The 19,485-nt window shown below is 36.0% G+C and overlaps 1 protein-coding gene across 1 annotated transcript in view; it reads left to right on the top strand.

The window, feature by feature from the left end:
- The first annotated feature begins 490 nt into the window (after positions 1-490).
- PODXL (podocalyxin like) overlaps positions 491-19,485 on the top strand; it is a 30,845-nt gene continuing 11,850 nt past the window's right edge. The window contains exon 1 of the mRNA XM_053464183.1: positions 491-566. Coding sequence (XP_053320158.1) covers positions 509-566 — 58 coding nt within the window. The 5' untranslated portion in view covers positions 491-508. The remainder of the gene's footprint in view (positions 567-19,485) is intronic.

Raw genomic sequence — 19,485 nt, 5'->3', positions numbered from 1 at the left:
TCATGGAGTAATTTCCATTTAACTCGCATCCTGCAGATATCTTGATGTTCACTGCAGGAGGAGGAGTTTCCTATGTTATTGTTTTTTGGGGGCAGGGTCCACCCAAGTTTCCTATTGGTGAGAAGAAATGGATTAGTTCATATCAAATCCCCTTTCTTTCCATCCACCCGGGGCAGTGCTGTTGTGGGAGATCAGCGATACACACCGGTGCAGGAGTCAGAGCAGCGCACCATTCCTCACCGATCAGTAAGCAGGAGCTGCTGCGCGGACATCGGTGGCTGCTGCCGACTACTAGGATCCAGGAGGGGCTCAGTTACAGAACCTGAAGAATACCCGACACACGGAGAACACTGATCTGTGCTGCAGGGGTCGTTAAGAACTGTTAGCTTACTTATACGGAGCCAGACCTGAATGCCAAGGATAAGATAACCCAGACTTTATCAGCTCCTGACCTAAGGCGAGATCCGCTGCAGAGCCCACGCTTTGAAGACACCAGACATCCTCATCTATGAAAACTGTAGGCATGGCTAAGCTGAACCTCTTGCTGGGACTCCTATGGGCAGTAGGTAAGGTGCATTTTATATCATCTTGCTTGGAATTCATTAAAACTTCCCGCTTCACCGATCTCATCCCCTCCCCTCCTGATGTGCTGATTAGTCACAGAGACAAGCATTGACCTGGTACAGGGAACACAGCACATAGAGAGAGCTGAGAGTGATGGGGGATGCTGAGGAAAAACAGACTGCCCATCTCAACTATTGTCTCCAATAGCTTCAGTCTGAAACTACTAGCAACGAAAGTGTAAACAAAAACACTGGTGTGCAAATCAAACAGACACATGAGCTGCAGTTATATGAATTTTTTAAAGCAAAGTTTTATACGGTTCAACAAATAAATGTTGAAGAAGAAAGTGATCCTGTTAGCCAGGCAAAGACTTTACCTTCTGTGAGGCTATTGACTTAATCTAGATTACGAGTCTCCTGTAAAAAGTTTATAGTGTTTATTAGCCTTTGGATAAATGGGTATTATAATAGATCTCTAGGAACAATCCACACAATGTTTAGATTGTACAAATAACAATAATCAAGAACATATCATAACACAATTGTTTTGTCTTATTTATATGATGTTTTGTGAATCCGTTTATTGGAAGTGGCTGAGTTATGGATCTCAACATCTGTCCTCTTATGTCCCCAACAATGAAAGCTTTCCAGGATCATCTCACATGAGCAGTCTTGGTTGGCAGTTATTTCTGTCAGAATGAGTGGCTTTTCCACGTGCACAGTGGGTGGGATAGGTGGGGATCCCTGGGACTGGTCTGTGTGAATGGCTATGGGCGACTTACTCCTGCTACAACACTCTGTCATCTCCTTATATGTGTAAAATCCAAAAGTTTTGATTAGTAAAAGTAAGATTAGTAATTAAAAGTACTGTGTTTAAAATATATTTTTGTGAGTGCTGTCATATTGGCAGTAAACACTTTTCACACTTCCACCGGCAGAAGTGATGATGGATAAAGTGATCCCCAGTTAAAACAGCCCTGGATATGCCCCACATAAACCAACTTGTAAATCACCAGCCACACATGTTTTACAGTTTTAAACTTATTTTAATCAAGAAAGTAATTTGTAAGAAACAAGTGCAACATTCTCCCATTCTTTGGTTTCTGATAACTTTCCAATGACAAAAAGTCAGGTAACCAGATCAGCAGAAAGCATGAAGAATGTGGCATAAAACATTTACGTTTTTAGTTTGTGTTTTTACTATTTAGTCCTAGAATTTGTTGCATTATTTTTTGTACAGAATGGGTTTTTAAATTATCCTTTACCCAATTATGCATTCCTCAACAAGTCTTTTAACCTGCAAATGCTTTACTAGTTTGTTTTAGCTTATTTGTTTGTTTCCAAAAACAAGTACCTTCTGATAATAAAAAGCTGGGTAAGTTCTTAATATTGAGCTTCAAGATCTTGTGTTAGAGCCCCCACCAGGATGCACCTATAGGCAACCACCTAGGTCACCTATATTTTAGCACAGACTTTATCTGAAATGGTTAATTGCTATCATTATATGACATTTTGGATGACTGATTTGACTTATTAGCATAAAACAAAATGTGACAGTTACACCATTTTATGACTTACCTTAACAACTGCAAACCCACCCCGCTAATTCACTAATAAACAGATAAGACATTTAAAAAACCCCTACTAAATAGAATACCACTGACAATTGTTGTAGATGTACCAGTTTTCTATTTAATCCAGTAAATCTGCTCTACCATATTTGTTGAGTGGATGTAGCCTTTAAGTTAACTGTATATTATAGAGGAGCTGGTGGGATTTTTTATAAATTCAGTTTTTACTGTTAACAAATATAATGCAATAACTTTTTAGCTAGGTTGAGAACTCAGCAGGCTTTGCTGTGGACCATTAATGTCCAAAATGTGCGTTGGCTACTGGCAGACCATAATCAGCTTTTTCTTTCCTTCTACAAAAAAATCTTCCATCTTTTGACTGCATGGCAATTGGCAACTAAACTTATAAATAGAGAACTGTACAGATTATTTGCATTTTTAATGGGAGGCTCCCATACACAATGAAGAAGCTGTTAAGAAATCTGTGTCCAAAAAAGATGGTATAATGGGAAGTAAATATTTATAACATAGTGCTGCTTATTAGAAATGATTCTGATGCACAGCTTAAAAGTACAAAAAATGTAACAGACCTAAAATTGTATGTTTATTACAGATTTTTTTTTCTAAAGAAATGCTTAAGGTCTAGTCAGCGTACAAATATAAATGAATCCCACCTGTCTCTTTTTATTATGTATTCTTTAGGAATATGGTTTTCTTTCCTAATACAGCTGTCAGGTGTTTGTAGTGGTTGTTTTCCTTTCTTTACCTCACGCTCATGATTTGCTGATGAGCCAATGTAGGGACATACTAAAACGAATGACAAAATGGAATGCCCATAGACTTTAATGGGGAGGAATGCCCATAGACTATAATGGGGAGGAATGCCCATAGACTATAATAGAGGGGAAAAGAATCATTGATTTTGAAATAAAAGCTTAAGAAATAGCATTTAGATCTTTGGCACACATACTCCCCTAGCACACACATGTGATCTAAAACTCAGATTACGTTGGATTATAGCTGTTTTCTATGGAATGACAGGTGAATGACGGTATTGATGGAATGCCCATAGGATATAATGGGAGAAAAATTAAACCTGTTTTTCAGACAAAACCCTCTGAAATATCATATAGATCTTTGTCACACATACTCCTCTAGTACAAGTATAGGTTCTAAACCTCATATTAAGTGGAATTATAGCTGTTTTCTATGGAATGACAGGTGAATGACAGTATTGAGGGAATGCCCATAGGATATAATGGGAGAAAAATCAAACCTGTTTTTCAGACAAAACCCTCTGAAATATCATATAGATCTTTGGCACATATACTCCCTTAGTACAGAGACAGGATCTAAAACTCATATTATGTGGGATTATAGCTGTTTTCTGTAGAATGACAGGAGAATGACAGTTTTGAGGGAATGCCCATAGGATATAATGGGAGAAAAATTAAACTTGTTTTTTTAGAGAAAACCCTCTGACATATCTTATAGATCTTTGTCATGTATACTCCCCTAGTACAGTTATAGGTTCCAAACCTCATATTAAGTGGAATTATAGCTGTGTTCTATGGAATGACAGGTGAATGACAGTATTGATGGAATGCCCATAGGATATAATGGGAGAAAAATCAAACCTTTTTTTCAGACAAAACCCTCTGAAAAATCATATAGATCTTTGGCACATATACTCTCCTAGTACAGATACATGATCTTAAACTAATATTAAGTGGGTTTATATCTGTTTTCTATGGAATGACAGGTGAATGACAGTATTGATGGAATGCCCATAGGATATAATGGGAGAAAAATCAAACCTGTTTTTCAGAGAAAAACCCTCTGACATATCATATAGATCTTTGGCACATATACTCCCCTAGTACAGAGACAGGATCTAAAACTCATATTATGTGGGATTATTGTTGTTTTCTATGGAATGACAGGTGAATGACAGTTTTGAGTGAATGCCCATAGGATATAATGGGATAAAAACTAAACTTGTTTTTTAGAGAAAACCCTCTGACATATCATTTAGATCTTTGTCATGTATACTCCTCTAGTACAGCTATAGGTTCCAAACCTCATATTAAGTGGAATTATAGCTGTTTTCTATGGAATGACAGGTGAATGACGGTATTGATGGAATGCCCATAGGATATAATGGGAGAAAAGTCAAACTTGTTTTTTAGAGAAAACCCTCTGACATATCATATAGATCTTTGTCATGTATACTCCCCTAGTACAGTTATAAGTTCCAAACCTCATATTAAGTGGAATTATAGCTGTTTTCTATGGAATGACAGGTGAATGACAGTATTGATGGAATGCCCATAGGATATAATGGGATAAAAATCAAACCTGTTTTTCAGAGAAAACCCTCGGAAATATCATATAGATCTTTGGCACATATACTCCTCTAGTACAGAGAGAGGATCTAAAACTCATATAATGTGGGATTATAGCTGTTTTCTATGGAATGACAGGTGAATGACAGTTTTGAGTGAATGCCCCTAGGATATAATGGGATAAAAACTAAACTTGTTTTTTTAGAGAAAACCCTCTGACATATCATATAGATCTTTGTCATGTATACTCCTCTAGTACAGTTATAGGTTCCAAACCTCATATTAAGTGGAATTATAGCTGTTTTCTATGGAATGACAGGTGAATGACGGTATTGATGGAATGCCCATAGGATATAATAGGAGAAAAATCAAACCTATTTTTCAGACAAAACCCTCGGACATATCATGTAGATCTTTGTCATGTATACTCCCCTAGTACAGTTATAGGTTCCAAACCTCATATTAAGTGGAATTATAGCTGTTTTCTATGGAATGACAGGTGAATCACGGTATTGATGGAATGCCCATAGGATATAATGGGAGAAAAATCAAACCTGTTTTTCAGACAAAACCCTCTGAAATATCATATAGATCTTTGGCACACATACTCCTCTAGTACAGATACAGGATCTAAAACTCATATTATGTGGGATTATAGCTGTTTTCTATGGAATGACAGGTGAATGACAGTAGTGATGGAATGCCCATAGGATATAATGGGAGAAAAATCAAACCTGTTTTTCATACAAAACACTCTGAAATATCATATCGATCTTTGGCACATATACTTCTCTAGTACAGGTATAGGTTCTAAACCTCATATTAAGTGGAATTATAGCTGTTTTCTATGGAATGACAGGTGAATGACAGTATTGATGGAATGCCCATAGGATATAATGGGAGAAAAATGTAACTTGCTTTTTATTGAAAACCCTCTGACATATCATATAGATCTTTGTCATGTATACTCCCCTAGTACAGTTATAGGTTCCAAACCTCATATTAAGTGGAATTATAGCTGTATTCTATGGAATGACAGGTGAATGACAGTATTGAAGGAATGCCCATAGGATATAATGGGAGAAAAATCAAACCTATTTTTCAGACAAAACCCTCTGAAATATCATATAGATCTTTGGCACATATACTCCTCTAGTACAGGTATAGGTTCTAAACCTCATATTAAGTGGAATTATAGCTGTTTTCTATGGAATGACAGGGGAATGACAGTATTGATGGAATGCCCATAGAATATAATAGGAGAAAAATCAAACCTGTTTTTCAGAGAAAAACCCTCTGACATATCATGTAGATCTTTGGCACATATACTCCCCTAGTACAGAGACAGGATCTAAAACTCATATTATGTGGGATTATAGCTGTTTTCTATGGAATGACAGGTGAATGACAGTATTGATGGAATGCCCATAGGATATAATGGGAGAAAAATGTAACTTGTTTTTTATTGAAAACCCTCTGACATATCATATAGATCTTTGTCATGTATACTCCCCTAGTACAGTTATAGGTTCCAAACCTCATATTAAGTGGGATTATAGCTGTGTTCTATGGAATGACAGGTGAATGACAGTTTTGAGGGAATGCCCATAGGCTATAATGGGAGAAAAATGAAACTTGTTTTTTTAGAGAAAACCCTCTGACATTTCATATAGATCTTTGTCATGTATACTCCCCTAGTACAGAGACAGGGTCTAAAACTCATATTAAGTGGAATTATAGCTGTGTTCTATGGAATGACAGGTGAATGACAGTATTGATGGAATGCCCATAGGATATAATGGGAGAAAAATCAAACCTGTTTTTTTAGAGAAAACCCTCTGACATATCATATAGATCTTTGTCATGTATACTCCCCTAGTACAGTTATAAATTCCAAACATCATATTAAGTGGAATTATAGCTGTTTTCTATGGAATGACAGGTGAATGACAGTATTGATGGAATGCCCATAGGATATAATGGGAGAAAAATCAAACCTGTTTTTCAGACAAAACCCTCTGAAATATCATATAGATCTTTGGCACACATACTCCTCTAGTACAGAGAAAGGATCTAAAACTCATATTATGTGGGATTATAGCTGTTTTCTATGGAATGACAGGTGAATGACAGTAGTGATGGAATGCCCATAGGATATAATGGGAGAAAAATCAAACCTGTTTTTTAGAGAAAACCCTCTGAAATATCATATCGATCTTTGGCACATATACTCCTCTAGTACAGGTATAGGTTCTAAACCTCATATTAAGTGGAATTATAGCTGTTTTCTATGGAATGACAGGTGAATGACAGTATTGATGGAATGCCCATAGGATATAATGGGAGAAAAATTAAACTTGTTTTTTTAGAGAAAAGCCTCTGACATATCATATAGATCTTTGTCATGTATACTCCCCTAGTACAGTTATAGGTTCCAAACCTCATATTAAGTGGAATTATAGCTGTCTTCTATGGAATGACAGGTGAATGGCAGTATTGATGGAATGCCCATAGGATATAATGGGAGAAAAATCAAACTTGTTTTTTAGAGAAAACCCTCTGACATATCATATAGATCTTTGTCATGTATACTCCCCTAGTGCAGTTATAGGTTCCAAACCTCATATTAAGTGGAATTATAGCTGTCTTCTATGGAATGACAGGTGAATGACAGTATTGATGGAATGCCAATAGGCTATAATAGGAGAAAAATGAAACTTGTTTTTTAGAGAAAACCCTCTGACATATCATATAGATCTTTGTCATGTATACTCTCCTAGTACAGAGACAGGATCTAAAACTCATATTATGTGGGATTATAGCTGTTTTCTATGGAATGACAGGTGAATGGCAGTATTGATGGAATGCCCATAGGATATAATGGGAGAAAAATCAAACTTGTTTTTTAGAGAAAACCCTCTGACATATCATATAGATCTTTGTCATGTATACTCCCCTAGTACAGTTATAAATTCCGAACCTCATATTAAGTGGAATTATAGCTGTTTTCTATGGAATGACAGGTGAATGACAGTATTGATGGAATGCCCATAGGATATAATGGGAGAAAAATCAAACCTGTTTTTCAGACAAAACCCTCTGAAATATCATATAGATCTTTGGCACATATACTCCTCTAGTACAGAGACAGGATCTAAAACTCATATTATGTGGGATTATAGCTGTTTTCTATGGAATGACAGGTGAATGACAGTTTTGAGTGAATGCCCATAGGATATAATGGGATAAAATTAAACTTGTTTTTTAGAGAAAACCCTCTGACATATCATTTAGATCTTTGTCATGTATACTCCTCTAGTACAGTTATAGGTTCCAAACCTCATATTAAGTGGAATTATAGCTGTTTTCTATGGAATGACAGGTGAATCACGATATTGATGGAATGCCCATAGGATATAATGGGAGAAAAATCAAACCTGTTTTTCAGACAAAACCCTCAGACATATCATATAGATCTTTTTCATGTATACTCCTCTAGTACAGTTATAGGTTCCAAACCTCATATTAAGTGGAATTATAGCTGTTTTCTATGGAATGACAGGTGAATGACAGTATTGATGGAATGCCCATAGAATATAATGGGAGAAAAATCAAACCTGTTTTTCAGACAAAACCCTCAGACATATCATATAGATCTTTTTCATGTATACTCCTCTAGTACAGTTATAGGTTCCAAACCTCATATTAAGTGGAATTATAGCTGTTTTCTATGGAATGACAGGTGAATGACAGTATTGATGGAATGCCCATAGAATATAATGGGAGAAAAATCAAACCTGTTTTTCAGAGAAAAACCCTCTGACATATCATATAGATCTTTGGCACATATACTCCCCTAGTACAGAGACTGGATCTAAAACTCATATTATGTGGGATTATAGCTGTTCTCTATGGAATGACAGGTGAATGACGGTATTGATGGAATGCCCATAGGATATAATGGGAGAAAAATCAAACCTGTTTTTCAGACAAAAAACCCTCAGACATATCATATAGATCTTTGTCATGTATACTCCCCTAGTACAGTTATAGGTTCTTAACCTCATATTAAGTGGAATTATAGCTGTTTTCTATGGAATGACAGGTGAATGACAGTATTGATGGAATGCCCATAGGATATAATTGGAGAAAAATCAAACCTGTTTTTCAGACAAAACACTCTGAAATATCATATATATATTTGACACATATACTCCACTAGTACAGAGATAGGATCTAAAACTCATATCATGTGGGATTATAGCTGTTTTCTATGGAATGGCAGGTGAATGACGGTATTGATGGAATGCCCATAGGATATAATGGGAGGAAAATCAAACTTGTTTTTCAGAGAAATCCATCTGACATATCATATAGATTTCTGTCATTTTGAACACTGGTGACACTTGTAATATGTTGGTCACCAGAATGAGGAATCTGCACACACACCAAAGGAACTCTGGTGCTTAACTGTGCCAGGAAGGGCCAGCTCCCCAGTAGATCAAAATAAATAAAGGCCCCAGGCACTCAAGGGTTCCAGCTCAGGCAGATTTATTAAAGGAAGACAGCAACAACGTTTCAACCTTACAATGAGGTCTTTATCAAGTTGATAAAACTGTTATTTTGTTGAATTGAGTCCTCACACAAGTATGCCTTCCACTCTTCTCTGATAAAACATAAGTTTGCCAGTTGGTAACAAGCAGCTGCAATAGACAATAATATGTCCCAATTTTCTTTTGCTTTTTCTTTTTCCTTCATGGAATCTATGACAATCTTTTGCCATATTTTTTGGTTTTACCCATTATGATCAATGACTAAGGGAATTTGGCCTATGTGTTACCTAATATTTATACCCCTGTGAAACAGGAAGTCATGGTTGAACAACTTCCTATTCCAAGTCACCCAGATGTACTAAAAAATGTAAACTATCAATGGAAACATACGTCAAGACAAATTTTCACAGCATTTTTTGCTCATATTTACAAAGTGTGTCAATATTAGTGAAGGGCACTGAATACCTTTATACAACAGTATAGCTTTTTCTATACTGTTGGGGCCAAACTATAATATATATATATATATATATATATATATATATATATATATATATATATATATATATATATATATATATATATATATGTTTGAAAACAGTGATGCACATCTTTCATATTTTGCCCAGTAACTACCAAAATAAATATAAAAACCAGGCACAGGAGGTGTTTCCAAAATCAAGGTAAATACCTAAATAAAGTTAGATTTTTTATTCTACTTACTTTACACTGGCTATGTATATTTTTTAATAGAAGCAACTGTGAAAAGAATGGTATTTTTTCGAATTTGTTTTCAATATTAAATGGTTTGTTTATATATAAGATCCTACTTGTCCTCTAAAAACTCAATATATAATTTGTGGGGATGCACTGAATGAGTTGGTAGGAAATTATAGATGAATAAAGATGGAAATTTATCTGGTAGTTTTTTGGAAAGCATTGTAAAATAGATGCTGGTGTTAATCACATCCTTTAAAGAAATCTTACCAATTTAATTATGTATTATGCTGGGCTAATTTGGAAATGTTTTAACAGCCGAATAAGACTAGTTCGGTCCAGCTTAACACATGTCTAAATCAGCATATTGAAATATCTAGCTCTATTCAGAGGCTTAAATTAATCTATCTCAGCTCATTGAATACCATAGACGGAAATATAACCTATTTAGTCAAAAAAACAATAATTGATTTATCTCACATAATTGGATAGAACCCACTATCTCAGTTTATTTTAATTAATAAATATCACTTTAAGCCTCATTATAACATTTAAACCATTTATCTAATTTACTAGGGCAATGTTTACTTTATTTGAAGTTGCTTCCTATTGCCTGTAAGTATGAGATGGTTTACTTTAGATAGTGGTGAGAAATGCAGAATTTGCTTTTGCAGCTCAGTTATACTGGCCACATAGTCATATAGCTATAATTGAGTTTGTTATTTCCATCAAATCCTTGGGCCAACTGTCTAAACACTCAACGCCAAAGAAGGATGGGCATGAAATGAATGAACTTGTTGCATGGGATGACTTAACCCCCTGGAACCTGCCACCAACAGATTCAGATAACAAATTGCTAGAAACAGTAAAAGAACAGATTTTGAACACTGGATCCCGGACAATGGCTTTGTGATGAAGCTATTGAAGAAGCCATAAGCAACTTCGTCTGCCAGAGAAATCTTACAGAAAAGATTTTGATGTGCCCCACCTACATTTACCAAAGTTTGGTGCGAGGAAGAGCAGGCATTTTCTACAGCTTCTTGGGGGAAAATGTCGCCTTAAACAAAGACATTTTGTTGGTTCCTTTTAACATGGATTCCTGGGGCTCCGGACAGCACTGGTGCCTTGGTGTAGTCCTTTTTAATACCAGGGAGGTGATAGTCATAGATTCCATGAAGGAAAAAGAAAAAGCAAAAGAAAATTGTGACATATTATTGTCTATTGCAGCTGCTTGTTACCAACTGGCAAACTTATGTTTTATCAGAGAAGAGTGGAAGGCATACTTGTGTGAGGACTCAATTCAACAAAACAACAGTTTTATCAACTTGATAAAGACCTCATTGTAAGGTTGAAACGTTGTTGCTGTCTTCCTTTAACCCCTTAAGGACAATGGGCGGTCCCTAAACCCATTGAAAACAATGCATTTTGAGCCCGTACATATACGGGCTTTGTCATTAAGGGGTTAATAAATCTGCCTGAGCTGGAACCCTTGAGTGCCTGGGGCCTTTATTTATTTTGATCTACTGGGGAGCTGGCCCTTCCTGGCACAGTTAAGCACCAGAGTTCCTTTGGTGTGTGTGCAGATTCCTCATTCTGGTGACCAACATATTACAAGTGTCACCAGTGTTCAAAATGACAGAAATCTATATGATATGTCAGATGGATTTCTCTGAAAAACAGGTTTGATTTTTCTCCCATTATATCCTATGGGCATTCCATCAATACTGTCATTCACCTGTCATTCCATAGAAAACAGATATAAACCCACTTAATATTAGTTTAAGATCATGTATCTGTACTAGAGGAGTATATGTGCCAAAGATCTATATGATTTTTCAGAGGGTTTTGTCTGAAAAAAAAGGTTTGATTTTTCTCCCATTATATCCTATGGGCATTCCATCAATACTGTCATTCACCTGTCATTCCATAGAACACAGCTATAATTCCACTTAATATGAGGTTTGGAACCTATAACTGTACTAGGGGAGTATACATGACAAAGATCTATAAGATATGTCAGAGGGTTTTCTCTAAAAAAACAAGTTTAATTTTTCTCCCATTATATCCTATGGGCATTCCCTCAAAACTGTCATTCTCCTGTCATTCTATAGAAAACAGCTATAATCCCACATAATATGAGTTTTAGATCCTGTCTCTGTACTAAGGGAGTATATGTGCCAAAGATCTATATGATATTTCAGAGGGTTTTGTCTGAAAAACAGGTTTGATTTTTCTCCCATTATATCCTATGGGCATTCCCTCAATACTGTCATTCACCTGTCATTCCATAGAAAACAGCTATAATCCAACGTAATCTGAGTTTTAGATCACATGTGTGTGCTAGGGGAGTATGTGTGCCAAAGATCTAAATGCTATTTCTTAAGCTTTTATTTCAAAATCAATGATTCTTTTCCCTTCCATTAAAGTCTATGGGCATTCCTCCCCATTATAGTCTATGGGCATTCCTCCCCATTAAAGTCTATGGGCATTCCATTTTGTCATTCGTTTTAGTATGTCCCGCCAATGTACTTTATTATATGTACACTACAACTAAGTTTATAGCTTCCAAGTTAAGCTGTAACTGTATATTTGTTGTGAACAATATCTATCCATAAAGCATATAATCTGATAGTAGATTAGAGCCATTTGTCATGTTGTTCCTACTCTAAAGACCTAACCAGTCGATGGTCTTGTCTTAGATTCAGGATAGCCGTATACCTATCCCATGCATGTTTAAATTCTCTGGCTCTATTAACGTCTGCAGGGTAACTATCCATCAACCGCTTGGAAAGCATTCTTACATTACATCTAAAAGATGTAAAAAAAAAAGGGTGAAAAAAGGAATTTAACAATGTATACAAGTAGGAAGGAGATTTTCCTGCACTTTACAAGTGAAGGTCATGCCTTCTTAGTTTAACAGGATGTGAGCACACAGTAGGATGTTATCCAGTAACTCCCTGTTCTGTAGAACTATCTCTATACTAGCGTATTTAAGTAAGGGTGGTAAAGTCAAAGAGCTATTTAGCAATATGACGTGAAATTTTACATCTTACATTTCTAGTACTGCAGTGATCATATATAAAAATGTGTGTAAAAGAAAAAAGACTTACCACACCTAAATTACTAATACCGTAGCTGTGTGCCTACCCACAATACCCCCATGAAATAAACTATAGCATGGGTCATCAGTTAGAACTGATCTGTTATCCTTGCAGCTCAGACTACATGAGATAAAAATAAGAACATAAATATTTTAAATATTTTTAATCCCTTGGGAAATCACCTGTAAACAGAGTACATATGTTCTCCGTACATGTGTAACAACGTAACAATTCTCCTTTACAGAACGTTCCCAGTCCCGTTCCATAAAAACAAATGAAACAGTGTTTCACTTGGTCACAAATCTGGCAAGATTTTATTATTCGATGATAGTAACTGGAAAATCCACAGCAAATGTAACATAAACAAAATAAGAGCAACATGGAAAGTATGAGCAAGGAGGTTTTATGAGAGACTGCGGGTTATATAGCAGTCTGGCACCTGCACCAGGATCACTGCACAACAATATTCCCACTGAAAGTCATAGGGCTTTCCTGAATTAATACATTCAGTAGGATGTTCTATATGACCCAGAAATAGTATGTTGTTTCAATCCTATTACAGTGGCTGTATACACCGATCAGCCATAACAGTATGACCACTGACAGGTGAAGTGGATAATTGATAATCTTGATAATTGATTACCATGGCATCTGTCAGTTGGTGGGATAGATTAGGCAGCAAGTGAACATGTTCTCTTCAAAGTCAATGTGTTAAAACCAGGAAAAGTGGGCAAGCGTAAGGATCAGACTGGCTTTGACAAGGCACAAATTATGGCGGGTAGACGACTGGGTCAGAGCATCTCCAAAAGGTCCAAGGAAGGAAAAGCAGTGAACTTAAAGGATCTGCTGCTTAAGTCTTGGTGCCAGATACAACAGAACACCGTCAAAGGTGTAGTGGAACCCATGCCTCTACGGGTTGGGCTGTTCTGGCTGCAATAGAAGGACCTACACAATATTAGGCAGGTGGCCATAATATTATGGCTAATTGGTGTGTGTGTGTGTATATATATTCCCATTACAAAGTGCAATTTCAAATATCCCTTAAAGCTGGTGTTTGATTCCAGTTAGCACATTAGTTTAATTTACCATATTGTTTCACAGAAAAAGGATTTTCCCTAACACATTGTACATTCAGACTACAACCGCTGCATACACGATGGATATGCATGGGGTCTATACCCAACATAAACACCCAGCAATGGCTCACTTGATTGTTCTGTATAGGGAACCCACCTCCACAAGTGATCTGGTCAAGACATTAGTAAGTCAGAGATCAGATGTCACTTCTACAGTTTGCTTCTAGGTCTTACAGAGATCAGCTGCATATACCAAGGATATTATTTCATCAATGAGGTCTAATATATTACATTTATTCATTATATATTATTATATTGCACATTTATACTATGTTAGTTCAACTTATGTTTAGAGTCAAAACCTTCTGAAATACGGTGTTTAATACTTGTATCTCGAATATGCACAAATACACCGTTATATCATATGTGAATCTTTTACAATGCAATATGACTTTTTTAATTGTCCCAGGAGCTTTAGGCGTCCCAAACCCTTTTTGAGCGGAAATACTTTTGTAAATATAGCCTGGAAAATATAACTCATTTAATCTATGAATAATGGTGGGAATAAAAATGTGAAACATTCCTTTGCTATCACAAATAAGCCTAGTGTACTGTCAAGCACAGATATGTCCAGTCTGACAAATGTAATGTTTCTGAAAAAAGTGCATTTTCCTTCAACTGGATTTTGTGAGATAACAGAGGTCGGTTACAGCCTGTAACTATGAGATGAACAAACAGATTTTTCCTGTTATAACCTGACACAAGCCAAGATCTTTGGATCTCATTTAGTCATAGCGGAATAGCATTTAGATCTTCCAACTTGGGGCTAAACTGATTCACCAAAGGTCACTTCCAGCCATAGAGCTTGGTGGGTACAATAGAAACCACATCTAGAAACACCTTAAGTTTCAGATAGGTTGGTTTTGGTTCATTTATTTGAAATAAGGACTTGGTTGCAGTAATCTCTGTTGTTAGAGACTCCCCCCAGGTAAGGTCAGTGAAGCCATGCTAAGATATGACACTAAGTGAACCAGTACCTCTATTATCTAGTGTACATAAAATATTTTTTTTCCAATCTTAAAGTAGATAGTAGTGTAACATAGTATTGGGGGCTGTCTTTTTTTTACATTATCCTTTTAATAGTTGAAACTTTTATTTTGCCTGTGGCTGATGTTACAAATTCGGGAGAACATCATGATGAAAGACAGGGTTTATGGATTCCTGTTATATGAAGGACCATCACACAAAATGCATGTGTTTTGTCTCATTGTAAGAAGGACAACGGGTGTACTAGGTGTAGATGTAGTTTCTGAATCATTGATCACTGTTACTTTTAAAGATATAACAACTCTTACATCTACATGCAGGTGACACTTACATTTAATCTCTAGAGTGTAAGCTTGCGAAAAGAGCCCTTTTCACTTAATGTATCGGTTTCTCTTATTCTGTCTATTCTAGTCTCGTCATTCCCCTTGAATATATGTACTGTATGAAGCGCTGCATTAATTGTTGGCGCTATATAAATAATAATAATAATAATTTACAGAAACAAACGTATTATGCTTTTGTTATCTCAGCTTGCCTTGGTATTGAGAGTCCTTGAGCCAAACACCAAAAAACACTGTGATGACCCCACAGCACTTACTAGAATACACCTTTAAGAAAATAAATACTAGCCATATAAGACAATATTACATACAATAAACATAAATCACTCTATTATTATTATCATTTATTGTTTTATATTTTATATTATTGTTTTATATATCATCGTCATATTCCACAGCACTGAAAATAGGTAAACAGGACATAACAAGTAGTATATAACGCAACAATCTAGAGGATATATTACAGATGCTTGTGGCTATTAAAACTTGTTGATCATTGTTGTTGATCACTTGTTGTAAAATTTTTAGGAAAGTAGTGTTTTGCAAAGCACAGGATCATTCCTCATTTATAACTGATCTTCTTAAAGAATAGCCAGCTATAAAAATGCATATGTAGTAATATGTAATTATTACATAGTAATACAATCTGGCTCTGGAGATGAGAACTGAAAGGAGTAAAAACTGTGATATGATAAACAGTTTTGAGTGATTCATAAAAGCTGCACCATGTTCTTTGTAGTTTATCCTCCCTTGGAAATAACTAAAATAGTTGAATTTACCTGATGCAGGATGTTCCACATTTCTGAGTTTAGCACTAATGAGTTTAAATGTCCAGGGTATTCATTTAAATCAGAATTCATCTTAGATTGAGGGTAGCCAACTATGACAAACTATGACAAAGTTATATGGCTAAATGCAGTAGGCTTTACTACAACTGATGTTATCAGCATCACATACCCCTCTGGTAGACCAGAACGCATGAGATCTGGGAATGTTGGCTCATATGTAAACTTTGTAAAGTTCACATAAATTGCTGCCACTATGTAACTGTATGATGAAAATAATAACCTAACTTGGTTAGACTGAAAAAAATCAGGAAGCATCACATAGAATGTGTGGTTTCTTGAAGCAGTGGTTAAAATGACATTGTCATGTTTTATTGTCTGTTCCTGTAGGTACTACAATTGTTATGAACACGTGGGCTGGGTTTTCACTTATATCCGTCCTTTATGTAATTGTTTCTTTATTAAGAGAACTGTAAATTGTTCTCGTGGGTTTTTTTGGACACTGTAGAATTCCATGGTATATTTTAGCTATTCATGTGCTTTGATTCACCTTTGCCCCTCTCCTTTTGAAAGGGTTATTTTTACAACACATCCAGGAAATGAATCTAGTCCCTCCCTTTGGCTGACTCTTTTGAATTGTACTAAGAACCAACCATGCATTAAATAAGAACCCCAAATCCATGTACTTCAAATAATAAACTATACTACATTTTATAAATGACAATTTCCACTGCTTCATAATGGATTTGCGGACAGAATTATTTTGATTGTTGCAGTTTATATGTCTCTTTAAGGCCACCACTTGGACATCTTAAGCAACTAAGTGTTCCATTGATCTAAGAAACCCATTAGATTTTGTAGCCAACTTACTATGAAATTGATCTTCGGAAACCCCATGGAGGGATGAAATAGAGAGACAATGAGTGCACAAATTTAGCATAATATTCCTTTATAATAATTAATTAAAAAGTTAATACATGGGCATAAAATTTGCATTCAATGGGTTTTTTTATAGTTATACATACCTTAAATTGGTTTTCAAGAAGAACCTAAAAGTCACTCTTATACTTTTATTATTAATATATGTGCATCTGGAGGCCTAGGCTGTACAGAGCATATGGACAGCACAGACAAGGGGGGCAAGAGGAGAGCCAAGGAAGCACACAGTTAGATCCATGTCTATCAATACCGGAAGACTTTCATATTATCCCATCGGTTGATTAATTTTTATTATTATTTCTATTTCCCTGCAATATACCAGATTTTGTTCTTTGAGATCCCCTGTGATTCTTTTCCTGTCTACACTGTCTGCCATCCGGTGCAGGAAGCAGTTTGATGAAGTCAGGGAGGAGACTCCTTTTTGTTTCTAGTGAGAAATGTTACCTTTCATTATTAGAACAATAGTTATGGTTTTAATACATCCAGGCTAAATAAATCTTTTTTAGCATTTCTGCATTAGTTAGTTACAAATTCTATTGACCAAACTTGTAAGATTAAATGTATTGCTAATGTAGGAGTGTAGCAGCAGACTCACCATATGATATATTTCATATTGTTGTAATGTGGGACCTGGCTTTGTACAGTGTGATATTTTGGCTGGGGGTTGTCTCGGCCCTGACCCACGGCAGTGCTTCTGTCTTCCCTGTAGCTTACCTCTGCATCTACTGTCCTTTGTGTTTGTGGCCGGCGTACAACATAATATTGTGTAGCTCTGTCTCTGAAACACAAGCAGAGGCAGGTAAGGTTACTATTAAGGCTTTCCCGGCTTGGCACAGTGTACCTTGGCTAGTTACAAGGGAGATCTGTGATCTTTCCCACATGCCAAAGAGCAATGGCACACAGGGGACCCTGATCACCCAATCTGGAGGTTTGTACTCGGTTATGCGGCAGAGGGGCTGCCGCTTCTTTCGAACTATTGGACTAGGCCAGAATACACCATTGACTTTGTATGACAGTTGGGTGACTGTATTAAAAATTAGACTTTCTGGGGAGAGATACGTCTAGGAACCTCATTGTCATAATTGTTGTCTAACAATTGGGTGTTAGGAGCTCCTTTTATAACGGCAAATGATTTGGCATTAACTGATTTTGCCGTAATTGGGAGTTTCATGGCTCTTTTTTAAAAAAAGATTAGCAAATGCTCTGTATACAGTTGGTTGCGGCGGGTTGGTTTTCTGTTTGCATGATGGGATAACTAAGCTCTCGTAGCAATAGAAGCTCACTTAGGCTGTCGTTTCATAATGCATGGTGAATTTAGCGAGTTGAAACTACAACACTCCAGCCATCCCAAGTAAGTGCACTGTGCTTTATTTCTATTCAAGCGCACATAGGAAAATATGAACTCGAACATGGATCCCTTATTTCCATTATTTAGAACAATTTTATTTCAGCATTCATAATTTTATCACTCAACAAATAAAATGCAGTGTTTATCTTTCATTTTTTTTTATTTCTACACGAATGTTCAAATTTATTTTTATTTCACATTACACAGCATGATAAATTATAAATGATATCTTGAAACATTTGTGAACTGTAATAGTGGTAGAATGCTAGGCCTCATAAGGTAACCAAGATCTAGCTCTCTAGTAAAGGAAACAAGATCTTCTTGTAAACCAAACACATTAAATATCCCCTATAAAAAAATATATTTTTAGTAAAGTGCAGTTGTTACCATGCAATGATTTATCAATGGATTTCAGTCCATACATACAGTAATGCCATATTACACGATCTAGGGGTACATAGACCTGGGCCTGCTGAACCTAATAGGTAACCAGTTGAACATGGCTGCTTGTAATTTTGTGGCTGACAAACAACATATGCAGTGATGACTCAAAATGCAATGGGTTAAAGGGTCTGTAACGTTAAATTTCTACAAATGCGGCTGTCATATAAAGAAATGTTGCCCTGGTTGCAGCTCAAAAAAGGCACATATAGATTTAGGACTTAGTAGTAGGACAATTGGGAGGGATGGAAAACAAGAATATGTGTCTGAGGTAATAGAATTCCTTTTGTGAGAATTGACATTCTCTTGACTATTCTACACACTAAATATAATTAATGTAACTTAATGTACTGATAAAGGAGTGTTATTCTGGTGTCATTTATAAGAATGGGGACAATTTAGTGGGAACAAAAGCATACAGTAGCTATATTAAAATGTTTTCTTTCAACACACGAGCACATTTCCTTTATTCTTGACTTAAAATTAACCTTAAGGGAAGCAGACAATGGTATGTAAATAAGCTTTTTGTCCCTTGCCGACCCATGGGATATTAGGGTACTGGAGCCATTAAATCTGTGAAAGTCTATATAAATATTTGCAGTCATATTTACAATGCATCTTCTCCTGGGTTAATGCCAGCTTAATGAGAGCGAGAGTA

The sequence above is a fragment of the Spea bombifrons genome, chromosome 4 (assembly GCF_027358695.1).
Source record: "Spea bombifrons isolate aSpeBom1 chromosome 4, aSpeBom1.2.pri, whole genome shotgun sequence".
NCBI classification, from domain to species: domain Eukaryota; kingdom Metazoa; phylum Chordata; class Amphibia; order Anura; family Pelobatidae; genus Spea; species Spea bombifrons.
The sequence above is the reverse complement of the archived record's forward strand: the minus strand, read 5'-3'. Positions and strand labels throughout refer to the sequence as shown.